The sequence below is a fragment of the Lycorma delicatula genome, chromosome 10 (genome assembly GCF_047948215.1).
Source record: "Lycorma delicatula isolate Av1 chromosome 10, ASM4794821v1, whole genome shotgun sequence".
In the NCBI taxonomy this organism is placed as follows: Eukaryota; Metazoa; Arthropoda; class Insecta; order Hemiptera; family Fulgoridae; genus Lycorma; species Lycorma delicatula.
The window spans coordinates 59,207,040-59,225,603 of NC_134464.1; the positions used below are offsets into that span (position 1 = coordinate 59,207,040).

At 31.6% G+C, this 18,564-nt stretch overlaps 1 protein-coding gene across 1 annotated transcript in view; it reads right to left on the reverse strand.

The window, feature by feature from the left end:
* Positions 1-18,564, reverse strand: part of LOC142331369 (uncharacterized) — an 85,076-nt gene that overhangs the window by 9,367 nt on the left and 57,145 nt on the right. Inside the window, exons 12-14 of the mRNA XM_075377220.1 lie at positions 15,143-15,208; positions 6,243-6,321; positions 398-580 (exon numbers count right to left, since the gene is read on the reverse strand). Coding sequence (XP_075233335.1) covers positions 398-580; positions 6,243-6,321; positions 15,143-15,208 — 328 coding nt within the window. The remainder of the gene's footprint in view (positions 1-397; positions 581-6,242; positions 6,322-15,142; positions 15,209-18,564) is intronic.

An 18,564-nucleotide genomic window follows, 5' to 3' on the forward strand; every position in this document is an offset into this window, starting at 1 on the left:
ATTTTGAAAGTTAGTCACTTTAATAAATCTAAAAAAAAATTACTTAAAATCAAATTTAATTTTTAAATGTTTCACATTCCATCATGCTGTTTCAATGAACTTCTTTTACTTTCATAAAATTTAAGATTATTTCAGGAATTTTTAAGGGATATTTAACTACAATCAACTTCATTACATCATCAATTGCTTTAGGTACTTGTTTATTTTCACACTGTACAATTTTTTTTTTTAAATACATTTTTTTATAAATTTATGAGTATTTATATGTTTCTATCAGTTTTAAGTGTACATAGTAGCTTGTAGATCTTTATTTAACAGGAAAATCATTTTCCTGCTTCAGCAATGAAAGAATAAAAACAATAAAAATATAAATGTAAACCAATTATTATATACTTACAATTTTTTGGCTTATAATTTAAGAGTAACTTTACACATTTCACATGATTTGATCTAATAGCTTCATGTAAAGGTGTCATTCCATTTTTTTCACGAATATTAACATTCACACCGGGCATCATAAGAAAGATCTTTAAACGTTTATGATCTCCTTTTCTGCAGACTTCATGTAATAATGTTTCACCTACAAAAATCACAACAGTCATAATAGTTCAATTTTACTTTACAAGCTAGGTTGTTTTACATTAGCAGGTTAAGTTGCATACAACAAATAAAATTATTTTTAATATATTGATATAAAAAAAAAAATTGTAACAATTTTATAGTGATATTCAGGTGAAGCCACAGTGCAATAATTTATACAGGATGTTGAAACAAATCGCTTACCATAACACAAGGCACATACATCAGCGATCAGCAATCTCACTGCATCTGCCATATGCTACTCATTCTGTTAGCACTGATGAAGCAGGAGTTGATAAAGTTCAACAAATAGAATTTTACTATTTTTATATTAGTAAATGTGAGGGTCTGGTGTAATGTAATACGCATATATTTTAACAACAAAAAATATATACTGTTGCCAAGATCCATGAATTACGTTTATGTTGATAATGTTAAGCATTTGTTACTAAAAATTTAGATGAGAAAGAGAAAAGACAAACTCAACATCACTAGAACCATAAATAATGACTCCAAAAGGAATTTTGCAGACAAAATTCAAAACTCAAAAAGGTTTGTCAATAAAAACTGGCATGCATTGGGATACTCAAAAGGAATTTCCTCTGCATGACAATGTGCAATTTTTGGCCACCTCCTACAACTCAGATTTATTTCCAAGCAATAACCACTCTATATCAAAATGTAGCCAGCAATATTTTGGACCAACTGTCGCATGAATAACCAGCTAAGCACCCTCACTTTGACGAGAATCTGAAAAAATTAGCTCATATGTTAAGAGCCTGTATATGGAAAATAAGACAAAATGACTGGTAGAAAGTATACATATGATGAATATCACCATAAAGGAAAGAGCCTAAATGTAGAAAGTCATGCAGATACATATGCATAACTCTAATCAACAAAATATCTCTTTTGTTCCTCTCTCTTGTATACCAGTCAATCTGAAGTCAATTTTAGAATAGCCTCAATTTCTCTTTTAAGAGTTTCATCCATATGACTGAGACAGCTGGCACCATAAAGGAATAACTCAGCAAAATTTTTATATAACACTAAACTAAAAGAAAATATCAATATAGAAAGGTAGAAATTGGTTTAATTTGATTAAATGGAACATTAAAAGCTTATTTCATTAGAACATAAGATGCCACAATTACAATGAGTACAAACCAAAAGGAAATAAACAAAATAAATACTAACTAACTAAATTAATTAATGAAACTCAAATTTTAACAACAAAACAGTTAGATTTTGTAAAAATATTTATAGTAAGCTGGATTATTTCTAGTCATGGTATAGCGAATAATCACAAAATTCACTTGTACAACTCTCCAGCATTCATATCTCCAATGTCTGCTTTTAATTAATATATTATTTGTCATCAGAAGAAATTGCCATTGAGGATACAACAGTATCTTTAAATGTTTTATAATTTATTATTTTTGGAGTGGTACTTTTATATCAGTTTATGGTTAAATTTTAAGTTGTGGCGCATAGTCTGATGTACCATATGTTTACAATGGTCATTCAGAAAGTTCTTAGTCTGACAAAGAAAACACAAGATTTTTCTTAGAAATTATTTTTAAAGAAATATTTTTTCTTATTTTTCAACGTAATCACCTCACAATTCAATACATTTAAGCCAATGATTTTCCAACCTAATAATATCCTCATTATAATGTGTTTGACCAGCTCTGCAAAATAAGTGGTTATCTCAGCTCTGACTGCAACATTTGAAGTGAATCTTCATCCAGTGAACCATTTCTTCAGGTTTGAGAAGAGTAAGTAATCACTAGGAGCCATATGCAACTGATACAGCATATATGGAAGCATTTCAAAGCATAAGGTCGTAGAGTTATGCAGAAACAACACACTCCATGACTCAGCATTTTTGGGCAGGTGCATTATTGTAGTGAAAGATAATTTGTTTTGAACAGATATGAATGTTTGTGAATAGCACCCTTCCATCCATCCAATAGTAGAATGAAATATTCCCCAGTGATGGTTCTGCATCATTAATTTTTCTTTTCTTTTTTTTTTCTTTTAGAAAATGTCAAAACTTATTTGCTTTACTCGATCAGCACGAACTAAACATACACACACACGTGCGCGCGGAAGTTAAACAGAAATGGAGACTACCAAGAATACAAAAGTGTTTAGTTGGAACCAGAAAAGAATGGAGATGAACATCATGTAAAGGAGAGTTGCTTCAGGGCAGACGACTATATGATAAATATAATTTTTTTACAGTTTGTACCAATCATAATTACAAGACTAGAGATGAGACACTGTGTGCCGTATGTAGATGTAAAACAACAGCCTATGAGAAAATTTCCTTTTTACTACAGTTGTCAACTTATAACACATACTGTTTCAGCTACTGCTGGTTACTAAACTTCTCCATTTTTGTCTGTCATTCTCCCATCTCTCCTCCTCTAGCTGCTACTAATTATATCCTTTCTTTTCCACACTGTCTTTAATTCCATCCTCTCTGGGCCTTTTTCCATTGATTCTCAGCTCATCCATTCTGACTGGTAGTCACTCTTCATTCATCCTCTTTATATGTCCATACCATCGCAAGCTCATTTTTTCTACTTTCTCCCATACTCTCAAACCCCAAGTCACACCTTACGCCCAAATTCCTTACTCTATCTCTCCTTGTTTTACCTTTTATTGTGCATAGAAACTTCATCTTACTAGCATGCAACCTACTCCATTCTCTTTCTTTCATCTTTCATGCTTCAGCTCTGTATAACACCATCAGCATACAATAGGATCAGTGTATCATGATTTTTGCTCTGTCTGGTATCTTCTTATTCCATAAATACTTTGCACTCTGGTACATATTCTCTCTTTCGCAGCCATTTTGATATTCTTGTTTAAATTTTCCTGTCACCACTTATTTCACTTCCCAAGTATTTGAAACTATTCACCAATTTCTGTCTAAAAATACTGGAAAATATAAAATTTATAATAAACTGCCAAATGATATTTCTGCAGAAATTACAAAAACTTGAATTTTTATTTATGTAACAGCCGATTACAGAGTAACACAGTACAGAGACATTGTATCAACACCACTTTGCTGAGATGACAAGCCATCTGTACCCAGTCCAGTGTACAAATAAAAAATACAAAATCTTAAAAATAAAAATAATGATATCATCCAATAGAGTCACTTAAGTCTTCGTCAATGTGAAATAGCTTTAATTCAAGTTCATTTGTCTTGTACCTTTTTCTATAATCTTTATAATACTAGAGTTTTAGTTTCAAGAGATGGTTATTAAAATAATCCATAGCAGTATAGCACAAAAATACCTATCTTAAGGTCTGTTATTTTTATTTCCATATAAAATTCTTTTTATATTGTGGATATATATATATATCCACATCAAAATTTCAATCTATATATATATCAATCAAATTTAAACAGTAAATTTTGGTATTCTACACAGCAAGCAGTTCCGACCTGGATGGGAGAGTGGGAGGGTTAATGTTTGGTGTGTTAGAGGGGGAACAAGCTTGGTTAGCTCCTCCGCTCTGTTCTGTCAACACTACAGCAATTAGAGAGCAAGAGGTTCTGTCATCTGTGGCACAATGTATAATCATAAAGTTTTTAACTAATGAAGACATTAAAACCTGCAGAAGTTTTAACTCATTTAAGGTACAGTTTTTTTTTTTTGGGACACTGCACTGTCACAGACAATTTAAGGGCAGGCAAGAAAGTGTAGAAAACGAAAGTCATGATCAACACCTAAGGTCAAGTCTCACAATTGACAACATTCGTTTGAGAACTTATCAAAGATGATCACCAGCTCACTGTTGAAGAAATCGCATCAGAAATGGGTATCAACTGTGGGAATGCTCAATCCATTGTCATTGATCACCTTGGCTTTAAAAAAAATTACTGCTCGATGGGTTCAAAGGTTGTTGACCGAAAATCAAAAACAGATCAGGTTGGGAGATCTGCAAGAGACTTCTGAATAGATTTCGACAACGGGATGATTTTTTGAGGGCATCACATGTGATGAGACATGAGTCAATCATTATACTCTGAAGTCATAAATGGCGAGTAAGTAGTGACGAAGGAGGGATGAGGGTTGCCCAGTTAAGGCCAAAACCTGTGTCAGCCGGAAAAGTTCTTGCAACAATTTTTTTTGACTCAACGGAAGTTTTATTCATTGATTTTCTCCACAATCAACAAATGGTGAATGCGGATTACTATTGCCAACTGCTACAATCAAGAAATGCTGCCTACTGAAACAAAAAGTGGGGTATGCTCATCGGAAATGTCATCCTTCTCAATGACATCAGCCACACCACAATTTTGACAAGGATAAATTGGAAAAAATGCACTGGGAAACCCTTGACCAACCTTCCTACAGTCTAGTTTTGTCCCTCTGTGACTATTTTTTGTCTGCATCCTTGAAAGAACTGCTTGGAGGAAACGATTCAAAAACATTGAAGATGTCGAGGAGCATGTGCGCAACTGTCATGCCTGTAGGTCACATTCCCACATCAGTAGCACAATGTCTGAGCGGGAGGTACCATCGTCCATTGCACATTGAATTACAATCAGGTATCTCACTAACGAAGGTCTCAAATCCTCTGAAATTTTGACTCGACTCCAGGTACAGTTTGGAGATGTTACCCTATCAAAGAAAGCTCAAGTGTTTGATCAGGCCAAAAAATTTTGAAGCGGCCATGATGCAGTGGAGAACAAAAGCCGTGAACGTTGTCCACAGATCAGCATCAATGATGACAACATTCAGGCCATTCATGACCTGGAAGTTGACCACCGTATAACCGTAGCTGAAATTGCATCAGAGATGAACATAAGTGTTGGAAGCGTGCATACAGTATTGACAGACACTCTTGAATACAGCAGTTGGTGAGGTAGGTTCCATGTCTTCTTACTGAGGCATAGAGAAGTGGCTGGAAAGACATCTGTCAGCAACTTCTATATTGCTTTGAGGAAGGAGAGACAGTTTTGGACAGTATTGTGAACTGTGATGAAACATAGATCCACCAGTAACCCCAGAAAGTAAGAAAACAAGTACAGAGTGGGTCAAAAGTGGTGAGGGAGCAATGATCAAGGCCAAGAAGCGCTTGTCACCCACCTAGAAAAGTTTTGGCAACTGGGACTAAAAAGGTGTACTACTGATTTTTTTTCATGGAGGATATCTGCACAAACAAAAGATTGTAGATGCGGCATAATACACCAGTTATCAGATGACATCAGGGATTCACAACGTATTCCTTTTCTACAACACACGGCCACATACAGCGGCTCAGAATCGAGATCAACTTGATAAAATTCATTGGACACCTCTTTAACACCCATCATATAGTCCAAACTTGTCACCGTGTGATTTCCACCTTTGGATTACAAGCTTTAGGCGGGGAAAGATTCAAAGACAATGCTGCAGCAGAGCATTATGTGTGCAATTGGTTGCCGGGCCAGCCATCGTGTTTTTTTTATGAGGGATCAGGAAGCTACCTATCTGGTGGAGAAAAAGTATTTTTGTTGAAGAAACTTTTGTAAAAAAAGTAAGGCAATTTATTTATAACTTTACCTATTAGCAATAAAGCTATGTAAACAAATTCTGGTTTATATTTTCAAGGCCCTCATAATAAAAAATAATAATCAATAAATAAAAGCTTACCATTAGAATTTTGTCTATTTACATGCTTTTTAGGTAATATTACTCTTTTAGAGTGATTTGGCATATTTATTTTATCCACCTGAAAGAAATATAAAAATATTATCAAAACTGAATATACAAAAGTCGATATAATGAGGCATGATCAACTCTCTTTTAATTTTCCTAATAGCTTAATATTTATAAATTAGTTACCCTACATTAATATAATAATGTTAATAATTAACAAAATAAATAAATATATTATTTATTATTATCTTTTATAATCATACAGAATGTCTTTTTTTCTCTTCAGTCATTCGACTGGTTTGATGCAACTCTCCAAGATTCCCTATCTAGTGCTAGTTGTTTCATTTTGGCATACCCCAACATCCTACATCCTCCCAACAATTTATTTTACATATTCCAAACGTTGCCACCTGCACAATTTTCCCCATCTACCTGACCCTCCAATATAAAAGCAACTATTCCATGATGCCTTAATATATGGCCTATAAGTCTGTCTCTTCTTGTAACTATATTTTTCCAAATGCTTTTTTTTCATCGACTTGCCATAACACCTCTTCATTTATCACTTTATCCACCCATCTGATTTTTAACATTCTCCTATAGCACCACATTTCCAAAACTTCTAATCTCAGATACTATGATCGTCCAAGTTTCATCTCCATATAAAGCTGTGCTCCAAACATATACTTTCAAAAATGTTTTCCTGTCATTTAAATTAATTTTTTATATAACAATAATTCTAACTGAAAGCTTGTTTTGCCTGTGGTGTTCAACATTTTATATTGCTCCTGTTTCATCCATCTTTAGTAATTCTAATTCCCAAATAACAAAAAAATTCTTCCACCTCCATAATCTTTTCTCTTCCTATTTTTATATTCAGTGATTCATCTACATTATTTCTACTTCATTTCACTGCTTTTGTTTTGTTCTTGTTTATGTTCATTCGGTAGTTCAAGAACTACTGCATAAATAAATAAAATACCGTAGGACTTCAACCATGCCATTCATTGTTTCTTGTAAATCTTTTTTACTCTTTAATAGTATAAAATCTTTAATAGTATAATGTTTGAGTGCTTTTGAATTATTAATCCATCCTCAGGAGCAATGATGTCTTTATACATTACAATTATTTACTTCATATATCATTAATTATACTAAATTGAATTTTATAAAAATATAAATATAACAATTGATTGTCAAATGGTAAAATAAAGTTAACATTATTCATCATGTCAGTGTGAAGGTTCCAATTGTTATGTTTATTACTATGAAGCAATATTACCAACCTAAGAATCAAAATTATTGTTTGAATAACACATGATTTTCAAATTTTGTTTGTTTATTTATCAAACTTTTATTACTTAAGTATATAAAATATTTAACTTTATTTTTACTTTTCTTTAATCTACTCTTCTTTCGTTAATTTTCAGTTCCTGTTTACAGTAATTCTTACAGTACTGTTTTACAGTTTTCAGTACTGTTGATAGTTCCTTTTACGTTCTTCATCACTAGCATTCTTATACTTTCTATGTTCACGCATCAGCTGCAATATATCCTCTGATATCCAAGGTTTTCTACCAGTTCTCTTTGTTCTCCCTAAGTTCGCTTCTGCTGACTTAAGAATTTCCTTTTTAACATTCTCCCATTCTTCTTACATATTTTCTACTTTATCGTTTTTATTCAGACCTCTTGCAATGGCCTCAAAAATCTTCTTTACCTCCTCTTCCTCTAAAGCTTCTCTAAATTCCACTGATTCATCTAAAACCTTTTCTTCAGGTTTTTAAACTCCAATCTACATTTCATCATCGCTGAATTATGGTCGCTATCAAAATCTGCTCCCGAATATGCTTTGTAGTTGAAGAGTTGATTTCTAAATCTTTGTTTAACCATGATTAATCTCCTTTAATATTGGCTTTTTCCATGTGTATATTCTTCTACTATGATTTTTAAACTGGGTGTTGGCAATTACTAAATTATACTTCATGCAGAACTCAATAAGTCGGTCCCCTCTTTCATTCCTTTTGGCCAGATCATTTCCATCCACAATATTTTCTTCCTTGTCTTTTCTGATGCTTGCATTCCAATCTCCAACTATTATTAAATTTTCATCATCTTTTATGTGTTTAATTGCTTTGTCAATTTCTTCATACACACACTTCCTCATCATCATCATGGGCATTTGTAGGCATATAGATGTTAACAATCGCTGTTGGCTTTTCGTATTACAATGATTTCATTGTTAAGCTTTTTGACTACTCTCTTCTTTATCTTCTTGATCATTAAGAAACCTACTCCTGCCTGCCCATATTTGAAGCTGAGTTAATTATTCTAAAATCACCTGACTAAAAGTAATTTTCCTCTTCCCACCGAACCTCACTTCCACTTTGACCCCTTCCTTAGTAGTTACCTGGAGATCTGAACAAGGGACTAGTTTACCTCTAGAATATTTTACCAAGGAAGGCACCTTCAATCTTTGTTAGGAAAAAAACAGCTGTAGTTTTCCACTGCTTTGAGCTGTGCAGTACTCAGAAGGCTGAGTGATGTTGATATGGCCGTTTAAGTCCTACTGCCCTTAACAACTACTGAAAGAGCTGCTACCCTCTTTCAGGAAATCATTTCTTAGTTTGGCTCTCAATACATATCTCTCCAATATGGTTGCACCTTCAGTCCAGCTACTCTGTATTACTGAGCACTCAAGCCCCCTTGGGCTTGGGTTTTTTAGATCTTGCCGTTGGCAAGATCTAAAAAGACCCATGATCTTCTCCCTCTATGAATATAGAGAGAGAGGATCATTTGGTAACTCCATTATCCAAAGTCTCTTCGATGGGATTGTTGGGCCTCCCAGTAATTTTTTATATCTTTTTACCCTTTCTAATGTTGAAAATGTTTGTGTTACGAGTTTTCTTGTGAATGTTTTTGTTCTTGAGTCTCTTGTTTAATTTTATCTTATCTGTGGTGTCTTCTGGTGTAAGGCCAATTTCCTTCAGATCCTCTCTTATTTCTCTGATCTATCTGTATCCTGTCTTGGTGTTTTTCAATTTGAGATTGTACTGTACTAGCTGTTTCATAAGTCTTGAATCTTGCATCCTCATGATATGTCCAAAGAATCCTTATCTCCTCTTACGCATGTTATTAATGATGGATTCTAACTCTTTGTTGGGCACAGTCCGCCACTGCCCATCTTTCTGGTACTTTTTGTCAATGCATTTTCTTTCAATTTTCTGGAGTTTGATAGTTCATTCAGTCTGTCTTTGATAGTTCATTCAGGTGGAAGAGTGTTTCTGCTGCACAAGTGATTTCTGGTTTTATAATTGTGTTATAGTATCTTATTTTTGCATTTATTGATTGGCATTTTTTATTGTAAATATACCAGGTTAATTTTTGAGCTTTAGCTACTATGTTTCTTCTTAACTGGATTGAGGTTTTTTCATTTAGGTTATTTATTATTATTTCTCAGAGATATTTAAATTGGGTTATTATTTTGATTTTATTACTGTTTACGTTTACTTCTCTTAATCGTGTTAGTTTTTGGGGTATAATTTCAGTGTTTTCAAATATTTTGAGGCCAATTTCATTTGCAATGTTTTTGGGTCTCATCACTATTATTTGGCTGTGCTCTAGAAATGGTAAATGAGAGAATGGCTAAAAAATGCCCCCCAAAAAAAGTAAAAGTAGATCAAAATATTATTAAAAAAAATATATATTATTTGAATTAATCAAATGTGCTTGGTAACAGGCATAATTTATGAATAGGTCTTCTTAATAGACCGTTAGCTGTTTGTAAATCAACAACTTATACAAGACTGTCCGAGCCTGGATAAACCTGGGTGATAATTCCATGTTTCCAATGCAAGGGTGGAGAATTTTCACAGGCAACTAATACTAAGTCCCCAACACAAAGATTACATGATGGAAAATGCTTGCCCAATAAATGGCATTGCTGATATTATGAACGACTGTGAATTCAGATCGGAAACTAATTCTAAATGAATAGCCTTAATAGTGAAACAAATAAAAAGTGTTATATATGCTTTACTTAATGTTTTAGACCTTTGCCTGCCATGGCGAATCATAATGGGATCCCCGTAGTCTACTGCACAAGTAGTAAATGGTCAGCAAGGAATTACTCTGGAGAGTGGCAGTTGACTAAGCTGCTGTACTTGGGTTTGTGCAGTATATCAAAAGCATGTCATACATCTATGAATGATAGAGAAAATAACTCTCTTGCCATTTATTAACCAATATTTTTATTGTAATGAAGATGAATAAGTTGAAAATCAGCATGCAAGAGTCGCACATGTTCAGCATTAATGATTAGCTCATGATATTAGCATTACGATGTAAAACAATAGGATGTTTCACTTGTTAATGTAATAGAGAGTGTTGCAGTCTGTCACCTACACGTAGTAAGCCTGAATTATCTAGAAATGGATCAAGAGATATAAGTTTGTTTTGTTTAGGAATAATTTGATTTTTTTTAAGATTATTTAATTTGTCACTAAAATAAATGTGTTGCGATTGTTGAATAAAAAAGTAAGAGTGTGGTTTAGTTCTTGAGTAATTAAAGAACCAGAAATTCAATCTGATTGTGTTTGATTTGGCATTATGAATAAATCTGAAACAAAAACTATAAGTCCGAATTAAAGTATGTAGTGATGAAAATCGTTCTGTGTAATCGAATACAATAGTAGATACAAACGATGTTACAATATGTTTTTATTTTTCTATTAGACATTCAGCACCTCTATTACAGTTACTAAAGGTAATATTAATGTCTTTCGGCCAATGGGCAGAAGTTTGTGATCAACCAATGAGGACCATGCCACCAAAGTGACATGTCAATTAATTTACTTGGTGAACAACCTCTAGACAATATGTCTGCTGGATTATCAGAAGATCTGACATAATGCCAATTAGCATTTGTGGTAATTTGTTGAATCCCAAAAATTCTATTACTGACGAATATTTTCAAATTAGATGATTGTGATTGAGTCCAATGAAGTACTATAGTAGAATCTGAGTATAAATGCATTTTGTCAAACTATATGTTTAAGGCATTAATTACCTTAAATAATAAATGACTAAGCAGTAAACCATCACAAAGTTCAAGTTTTGGAAGTATAATTTGTTTTAAGGATGCCAATTTTGACTTTGAACAAAGTAAATTAGAGGAAATTATATTATTAGTGTATACAGTTCTTATGTAAATACAAAAGCCATTGTCCTTATGGAGGCATCGGAAAATCCATGTATTTGAATAGAATTAATTCTACTATCAATGTTGGGTTTGATGGAACGATTAATATCTATTATTGGGTTAGTAACGTATTATGTAATGTTTCATCCCAATTAATTTTAAGTTGCCACAATGATTGCATAAAATGTTTATGTGAGAAAACAATAGAACCAATGAGTCCTACAGGATCAAATACACTTGCTGCTATGATGGATAGAATATTTCTTTAGTGTGTTCTTTAGAATCAATGGCGTGAGTAATTTGGAAAAGTACGTAAGTTCTGTTTTTGATTTGAAGGAAGTATTGTGTTCAGAAGTAGAAATGATGTTATTATTGGAAAACCATTTATGGAAAGGAAAACCATATTGTAGTAATAATTTTAAAATATTAATTTTTAACAGAATAACTTAATCAAAGTTATCTGAACCGGTTATAAGATCAACATAAAAATCATTTCGAGTGGACTTACATGCAAGTGGAAATTCATTTTCATTTGCAATTTGAATTAAACACAGTGTGGCCAAATATGGTGCACAAGCGATCCCATATATTACCATACATAATGCGTAGTGTTTTATCTCCTGATCTGGAGAATCAGACCAGAGTATACGTTGTAAATTAGAATTACTAGATTTAATTAATATCTGACAATACATTTCAGTTATGTCAGAAGTAATGATGTAATTATGGATTCTGAATCTAAGCAATATGGAAATTAGATCTTGTTGAACTACAGGTCCAACTAAAAGAGTATTGTTGAAGGATACACAGTTAGTGATTTTTGCTGAATCGTCGAAGACAACCCGAATTTTAGTAATTAAACTTGATGGTTTATGTATTGGATGGTGAGGTAAATAACATATATTTGATTTGTTAATTAACAAATTGTCGGGGTTCAGTAGTGACATATGACCTAAATCTAAATTCTCCTGTATGAAAGGAGAATAGTCCTTTTTAAAGTTGGAATTGTTGCTTAGCTTTCTTTCCAAAGATAAAAATCTATTTTTAGCATTGATGAAGGAATCACCTAGTTGAATGTTATTATATGTGCTTGGTAACAACACGACAAATTTTCCCTGATTGTTTTGAGTAGTATTATTTTGAAAATGTTTTTCACATGTTGAGGTTTCATTTCCCGAAGCATTAATTTGTTTGACTTTCCAAAATTGTTCAAGCATGTTTGATATATTTTTATGATCGTTCTGTATAAGAAGATGCGACATTATTGTTGCCTTTAATGTTATTATGAAGGTAACCACTAATTTAGTTTCCTGTAAAATAGGATATCTGAAACTAAGAATGAATTTCCCAGGAATAATTAAACTCAAATACAATTAAGCTCCAATCAGTAAGTAAATATTATTTGCTATTTTGAATTTGGGATCTGCTAAAAATATATTATGAGGAAGATTAAGATTAGAAGTGTTAAATGTAGTTGATGGAAAGCAATCAGGTAAAACAGCACATTTCACTTTGAATGAAAAGTTCTTATGTCAAGAGTGTAATGTGTTACATTATATTTGGATTAAGATATTAGGTTATTTATGCCTGAAATGGATAGATGATTTTTATTAAGTTTAAGACCTAATTTTCAGGCAAATTTAAACATGCAAAAATTTGCCTGGCTACCAGAATCTAAAGATTCTACATGAATGACGATTACCATATATGCCATTAGTATTACATACAGCTGTTGACAATTATATTTTAAACCGATTGATTTTTAAATGAAAAATAAGTTATACTTTCAGGCTTGTTGGTATCTACCTTAAAATGACTAATTTTGTCCATATGAAAGAGTGGATTGTGTTTCTTTCCACAAATCTTACACAGACCTTTTGTATAACATTGATTAATAGAATGGCCCTTACATAAACAATTAATTTAATGACCATTATATAAACAATTTGCTTTTTGGCAAATAATAATCTATTATTATTTGCCAAAAAGGTTTTACATTCATCAGTGGACCAATTTAAAAATTCCTTACAAAGAAATATGTAATGATTTAAATTACAAATTAGCACTGTTTAAAACTAGATTTTGTATAACTATTAACATTATGTCTTTTGTCTTGTTTATTAAGATTTAAATTAAAATGTTTGGTTAAAGATTGGGTTGTATTTTTATGACGTTCCTTAGTTTCATTATCTGTATTCAATTGCATGTTTGAAGTGGATGGATTAATATTTTCTAAAAGTTGTCTAGAATTTTGAAATTCTATAAAATCTTTTAAAGTGGGAAATCTTTGAAGTACTGTAGTCAAATTTTGATGTTAGAAATCACACTTGAATTCATTGAAAAATAAATATATGCGTTATAAATTCATATGTGTTAATAGGTAGTTGCACTGCTTCAAGAAAATTCACATAAGATGAAACTTTATTAATAAATTTGGATAAATTATTTACAGATTCTTTTTTTATAGCATCTAATCTTATAATGTGCTCAGCATTATAACATGCAATTATATAATTGTCAAATCATGTTTTTTAACAATTCTAATACTATAGAATAATTTTCATTTGTCGATGGTAAATTTTTAATGATAACTAAAGTTTCATTTTTCAAAGAAGTAGAGTAATTTTTTAATATTAGTCATCTCTTTTAAGAACTTAATAAATAAATATATTAAAATAGTGCTGCCACTCTAACACATTACCTCTAAATACAGGTTTATTAGTTGGCTGTAATTGTGTTTGTTTAATTGTTACAATTGAGCTAACTTCTTGATTAGATTTGTTTTGGCTATTATCTATAAAATTTTGTAATTTGGATTCTATAGTGCACAAATCTTCTTTGACTTGTGCATATGATGAGATTCTAAAACATCATCATCATATTTCAATTCAAGTTCTGATTGATTGGTGTTATATTTGTCTTGCAAATTAAGAAAATTCCTTAACTTAATTCGTAAGGTGGCAATATCATCTTGAATAGGATCATAATTATGAGGAAATGTTCCAATCCTAGTTATTGAGGCCTTTACTAAACGGCTTTGTTTAATTAATTGCCCCATTTCCAAAATAGTATTAAATTAATGTAAATTTTTGATAATGTGAAATAGTTAAATAATGGTAATAGTACAATAATGGTAAAACAAAGTAAATTACATGCAACAATAAATTAAATGATATCACAATGTTGACATATATGTACAATTAATGTTGTACATATAATTTTTGCGATCCCTGGTCGTATGAAGTTTGTTGTATATACAGATTCTTGAAAGGTTGCAGATTATATCTGCAATGCCGAAAGACCAAAGTTGGTGATTCTTCAATGATGTTTTTTTTTAAATTGTCTGCAGTTCTGGTAGATTAAAAATGCAGAATTCTAGAAAATGTTAATTATGACATATATTTACGGTCGGAGGACCAAAAAATGATGTATGTTGAAATTTGGCGCTGATTCTTTTAATAATTTAAGTATTGATTTCTTATTATTATAAATATTTTATTGTGATTGAAATATTATTTAACGTTAATCAACGATATTCTTAAACAATCCAAATTAAGAGCCAAGTAAAGAATTTAGTCTAATTAGAAGTAATACTTTTTTATCAATTCTTTTAAATAAATTTGATTACTATAAATATATTTTATGTAACTACGAAAAAGTGCAATACTTTAGAAACAAAATTTTTAAATTTACGTACAATTACGTAGCCCAAGCAATGATGAATACCATAAGTAGATGATAGGTAATTTGGACGACAACTCTCCTACTCAATGAAAAAAGAATGATAATAAATTAGTAAAAATTATAATAACTTTACAACATAACCACTGACAATTAATAATTTATTTAATTATCTATACTAATTCACAGTAACAATAATCTTATGCCTCACTCTAATTTTTTCTTGTTATTTACTTTTTTATAACTGTTTATTTTTATAAGCAAAGTTGTATAACAACATATCATGTTAACATGATCATATGATCATGTTATGATAATATGATCATAACATGTCATGATAACATGATCATATCATGTTATCATGTTTGTTTACAAACATAAGATAAATAACAATCACATCTTTTGATGCAATTTAAACATTTTTTAGAATTTCTGTGCATTGTCTAGTTATTTTTAATTTTAATAATGAATCCACTGCAAACTTTTGTTTAAATTGAAAGAAAGATAAAGAAAGTGTCCTCTTGATAAATGTGAGTTTTGTGAATAATGTCAGTAGTGAAAATTCTGGAATAAAGTGAAATACAGTTTCACATTCAAATACTTATAGTTTGATTTGGTAAATATAAATACTGCATACAGAAAAATGTCAAGATTACTGAAAAATTATTTAATTTTACATTGAGCAAAGATACATCTGCAAACTAAAAACTGAAGCGAACAGTAACAAAAGCATAATAGGATTCAGAAAAAGCAGGGAAAAGGGATGTGATTGGGGTAAGAACTGGTGAGAGATACAGAGAAAAAGATCGGAGGTCATTTGAAATGTGGGCATGGGAAGAAATTGGAAAACATTTAATAGACAAATTGAAAAATGAAGAAGTAATAAGGACAGTGAATATGAAAAGAAGCTTAGTGTGAACACAACTTAGAAAAGAAAAGCTAAGTGGTTAGAACATATCACGTGAGGACTGATTAAAACAAGGTTAGAAGAGTATCAATGGAAGGTGCAAAAAAAATACACGCTGGAAAAGGGAAAAATTATAGGTATCTAAAATAAATTGGACTATCAGTAACATCAAAATTTAATTTAATAGACACATGCACAAGGAATTTTTTTCAGGCCAGATTAGGTAATCGTATGATGAAACCACCACAGTATTATTTTAATAACTATTACTAAAATATTTTGATTGTAACTATTATAAATTTTGATTAAAATAGGCTCATAGAGCTTAATTAGGTTGGTTACTTTATTTGTAATACATACTTTTTATTTTATAAATTTTCTATTACGTCGACAGACGATTTTAAAATGCGAGATTAAATGGATTTATTCAGAGAAGACTGATTGTGGTTAATCACAGCATAATTCAATTCTTACACACATTCTTGCTAAAAATAAAAATTTTATCATAATATGAGATCATGCTCGCAATGGGAACAAATTTTTCGCATAGAAAGCTTAGTGTGTGTACAGGCACTCATAGACTAAGTAATTCTCAGGAATGGTGGTGGGGTTCCATCAGAAGACACAGTTTGTGTTTGGATTTGTCGGTGTGAGTTTAAGTGCAGTAACTTTGTTCGGAAAACTGTTCAGGAGGTTTGCAATTTTTTTTATTCTGGTTACAGATATGAGAAACTATTATTAAAGGCCTCTCCGCAAAAATACTTCAATGGATCCACTACAATATTACTAATCTGTCGAATATTTAATAAAGAACTATTAAAAATGTTACTTGTTATAATGAATTATGTTCAAAACTATATCTAGAATTAATTTCGGATTGGCAAATTCCATATTAGTATATGTATTAATAAAATGATTCTTGAAATTCTGATATGCAAATATCAAAGTTCAAGTAGATAAATAATAAGGGTTTTACGAGTTTCAAGTGGGTGTTTAAAGTCAGAACAGCAAGTCAGCAAAACTTATCCTGGAGCAGACATTGATAGCGACCATAATTTGGTTCTAATGAAATGTAGATTGGGGTTTAAAAACCTGAAGAAAAGGTGTCAGATGAACGGTGGAATTTAGAGAAGCTTGAAGAAGATTTTTAAAGGAGATTTTGTAAAGAAGATTTTTGAGGAGGACATCGCAAGAGGTCTGAGTAAAAAAGATAAGGTAGAAAATGTAGAAGAAGAATGGGAGAATGTTAAAAAGGAAATTCTTAAATCAGCAGAAGCAAACTTAGGCGGAATAAAGAGAACTGGTAGAAAACCAGTTCTCTTAACTGGTAGAAAAACAGTTCTCTTTATTATAAAAACTTGTTTCAGACGATATATTGCAGCTGATGGATGAACGTAGAAAATATAAGAATGCTAGTGATGAAGAAAGTAAAAGGAACTATCGGCAATTAAGAAATGCTATAAACAGGAAGTGCAAACTGGCAAAAGAAGAGTGGATTAAAGAAAAGTGTTCAGAAGTGGAAGAGAAATGAACAATGGTAAAATAGACGGAGCATACAGGAAAGTTAAGGAAAATTTTGGGGAACATAAATTAAAATCTAATAATGTGTTAAACAAAGATGGTACACCAATATATAATACGAAAGGTAAAGTCGATAGATGGGTGGAATATATTGAAGAGTTATACGGAGGAAATGAATTAGAAAATGGTGTTACAGAGGAAGAAGAGGAAGTTGAGGAGGATGAGATGGGAGAAACAATACTGAGATCTGAATTTAAGAGAGCATTAAAAGATTTAAATGGCAGAAAGGCTTCTGGAATAGACGGAATACCTGTAGAATTACTGCGCAGTGCAGGTAAGGAAGCGATTGATAGATTATACAAACTGGTGTGTAATATTTATGAAAAAGGGGAATTTCCGTCAGACTTCAAAAAAAGTGTTATAGTCATGATACCAAAGAAAGCAGGGGCAGATAAATGTGAAGAATGCAGAACAAGTAGTTTAACTAGTCATGCATCTAAAATCTTAACTAGAATTCTATACAGAAGAATTGAGAGGAGAGTGGAAGAAGTGTTAGGAGAAGACCAATTTGGTTTCAGGAAAAGTATAGGGACAAGGGAAGCAATTTTAGGCCTCAGATTAATAGTAGAAGGAAGATTAAAGAAAAACAAACCAACATACTTGGCGTTTATAGACCTAGAAAATGCATTCGATAACGTAGACTGGAATAAAATGTTCAGCATTTAAAAAAAATTAGGGTTCAAATACAGAGACAGAAGAACAATTGCTAACACGTACAGGAACCAAACAGCAACAGTAACAATTGAAGAACATAAGAAAGAAGTCGTAATAAGAAAGGGAGTCCGACAAGGATGTTCCCTATCTCCGTTACTTATTAATCTTTACATGGAACTAGCAGTTAATGATGTTAAAGAACAATTTAGATTCGGAGTAACAGTACAAGGTGAAAAGATAAAGATGCTACGATTTGCTGATGATATAGTAATTCTAGCCGAGAGTAAAAAGGATTT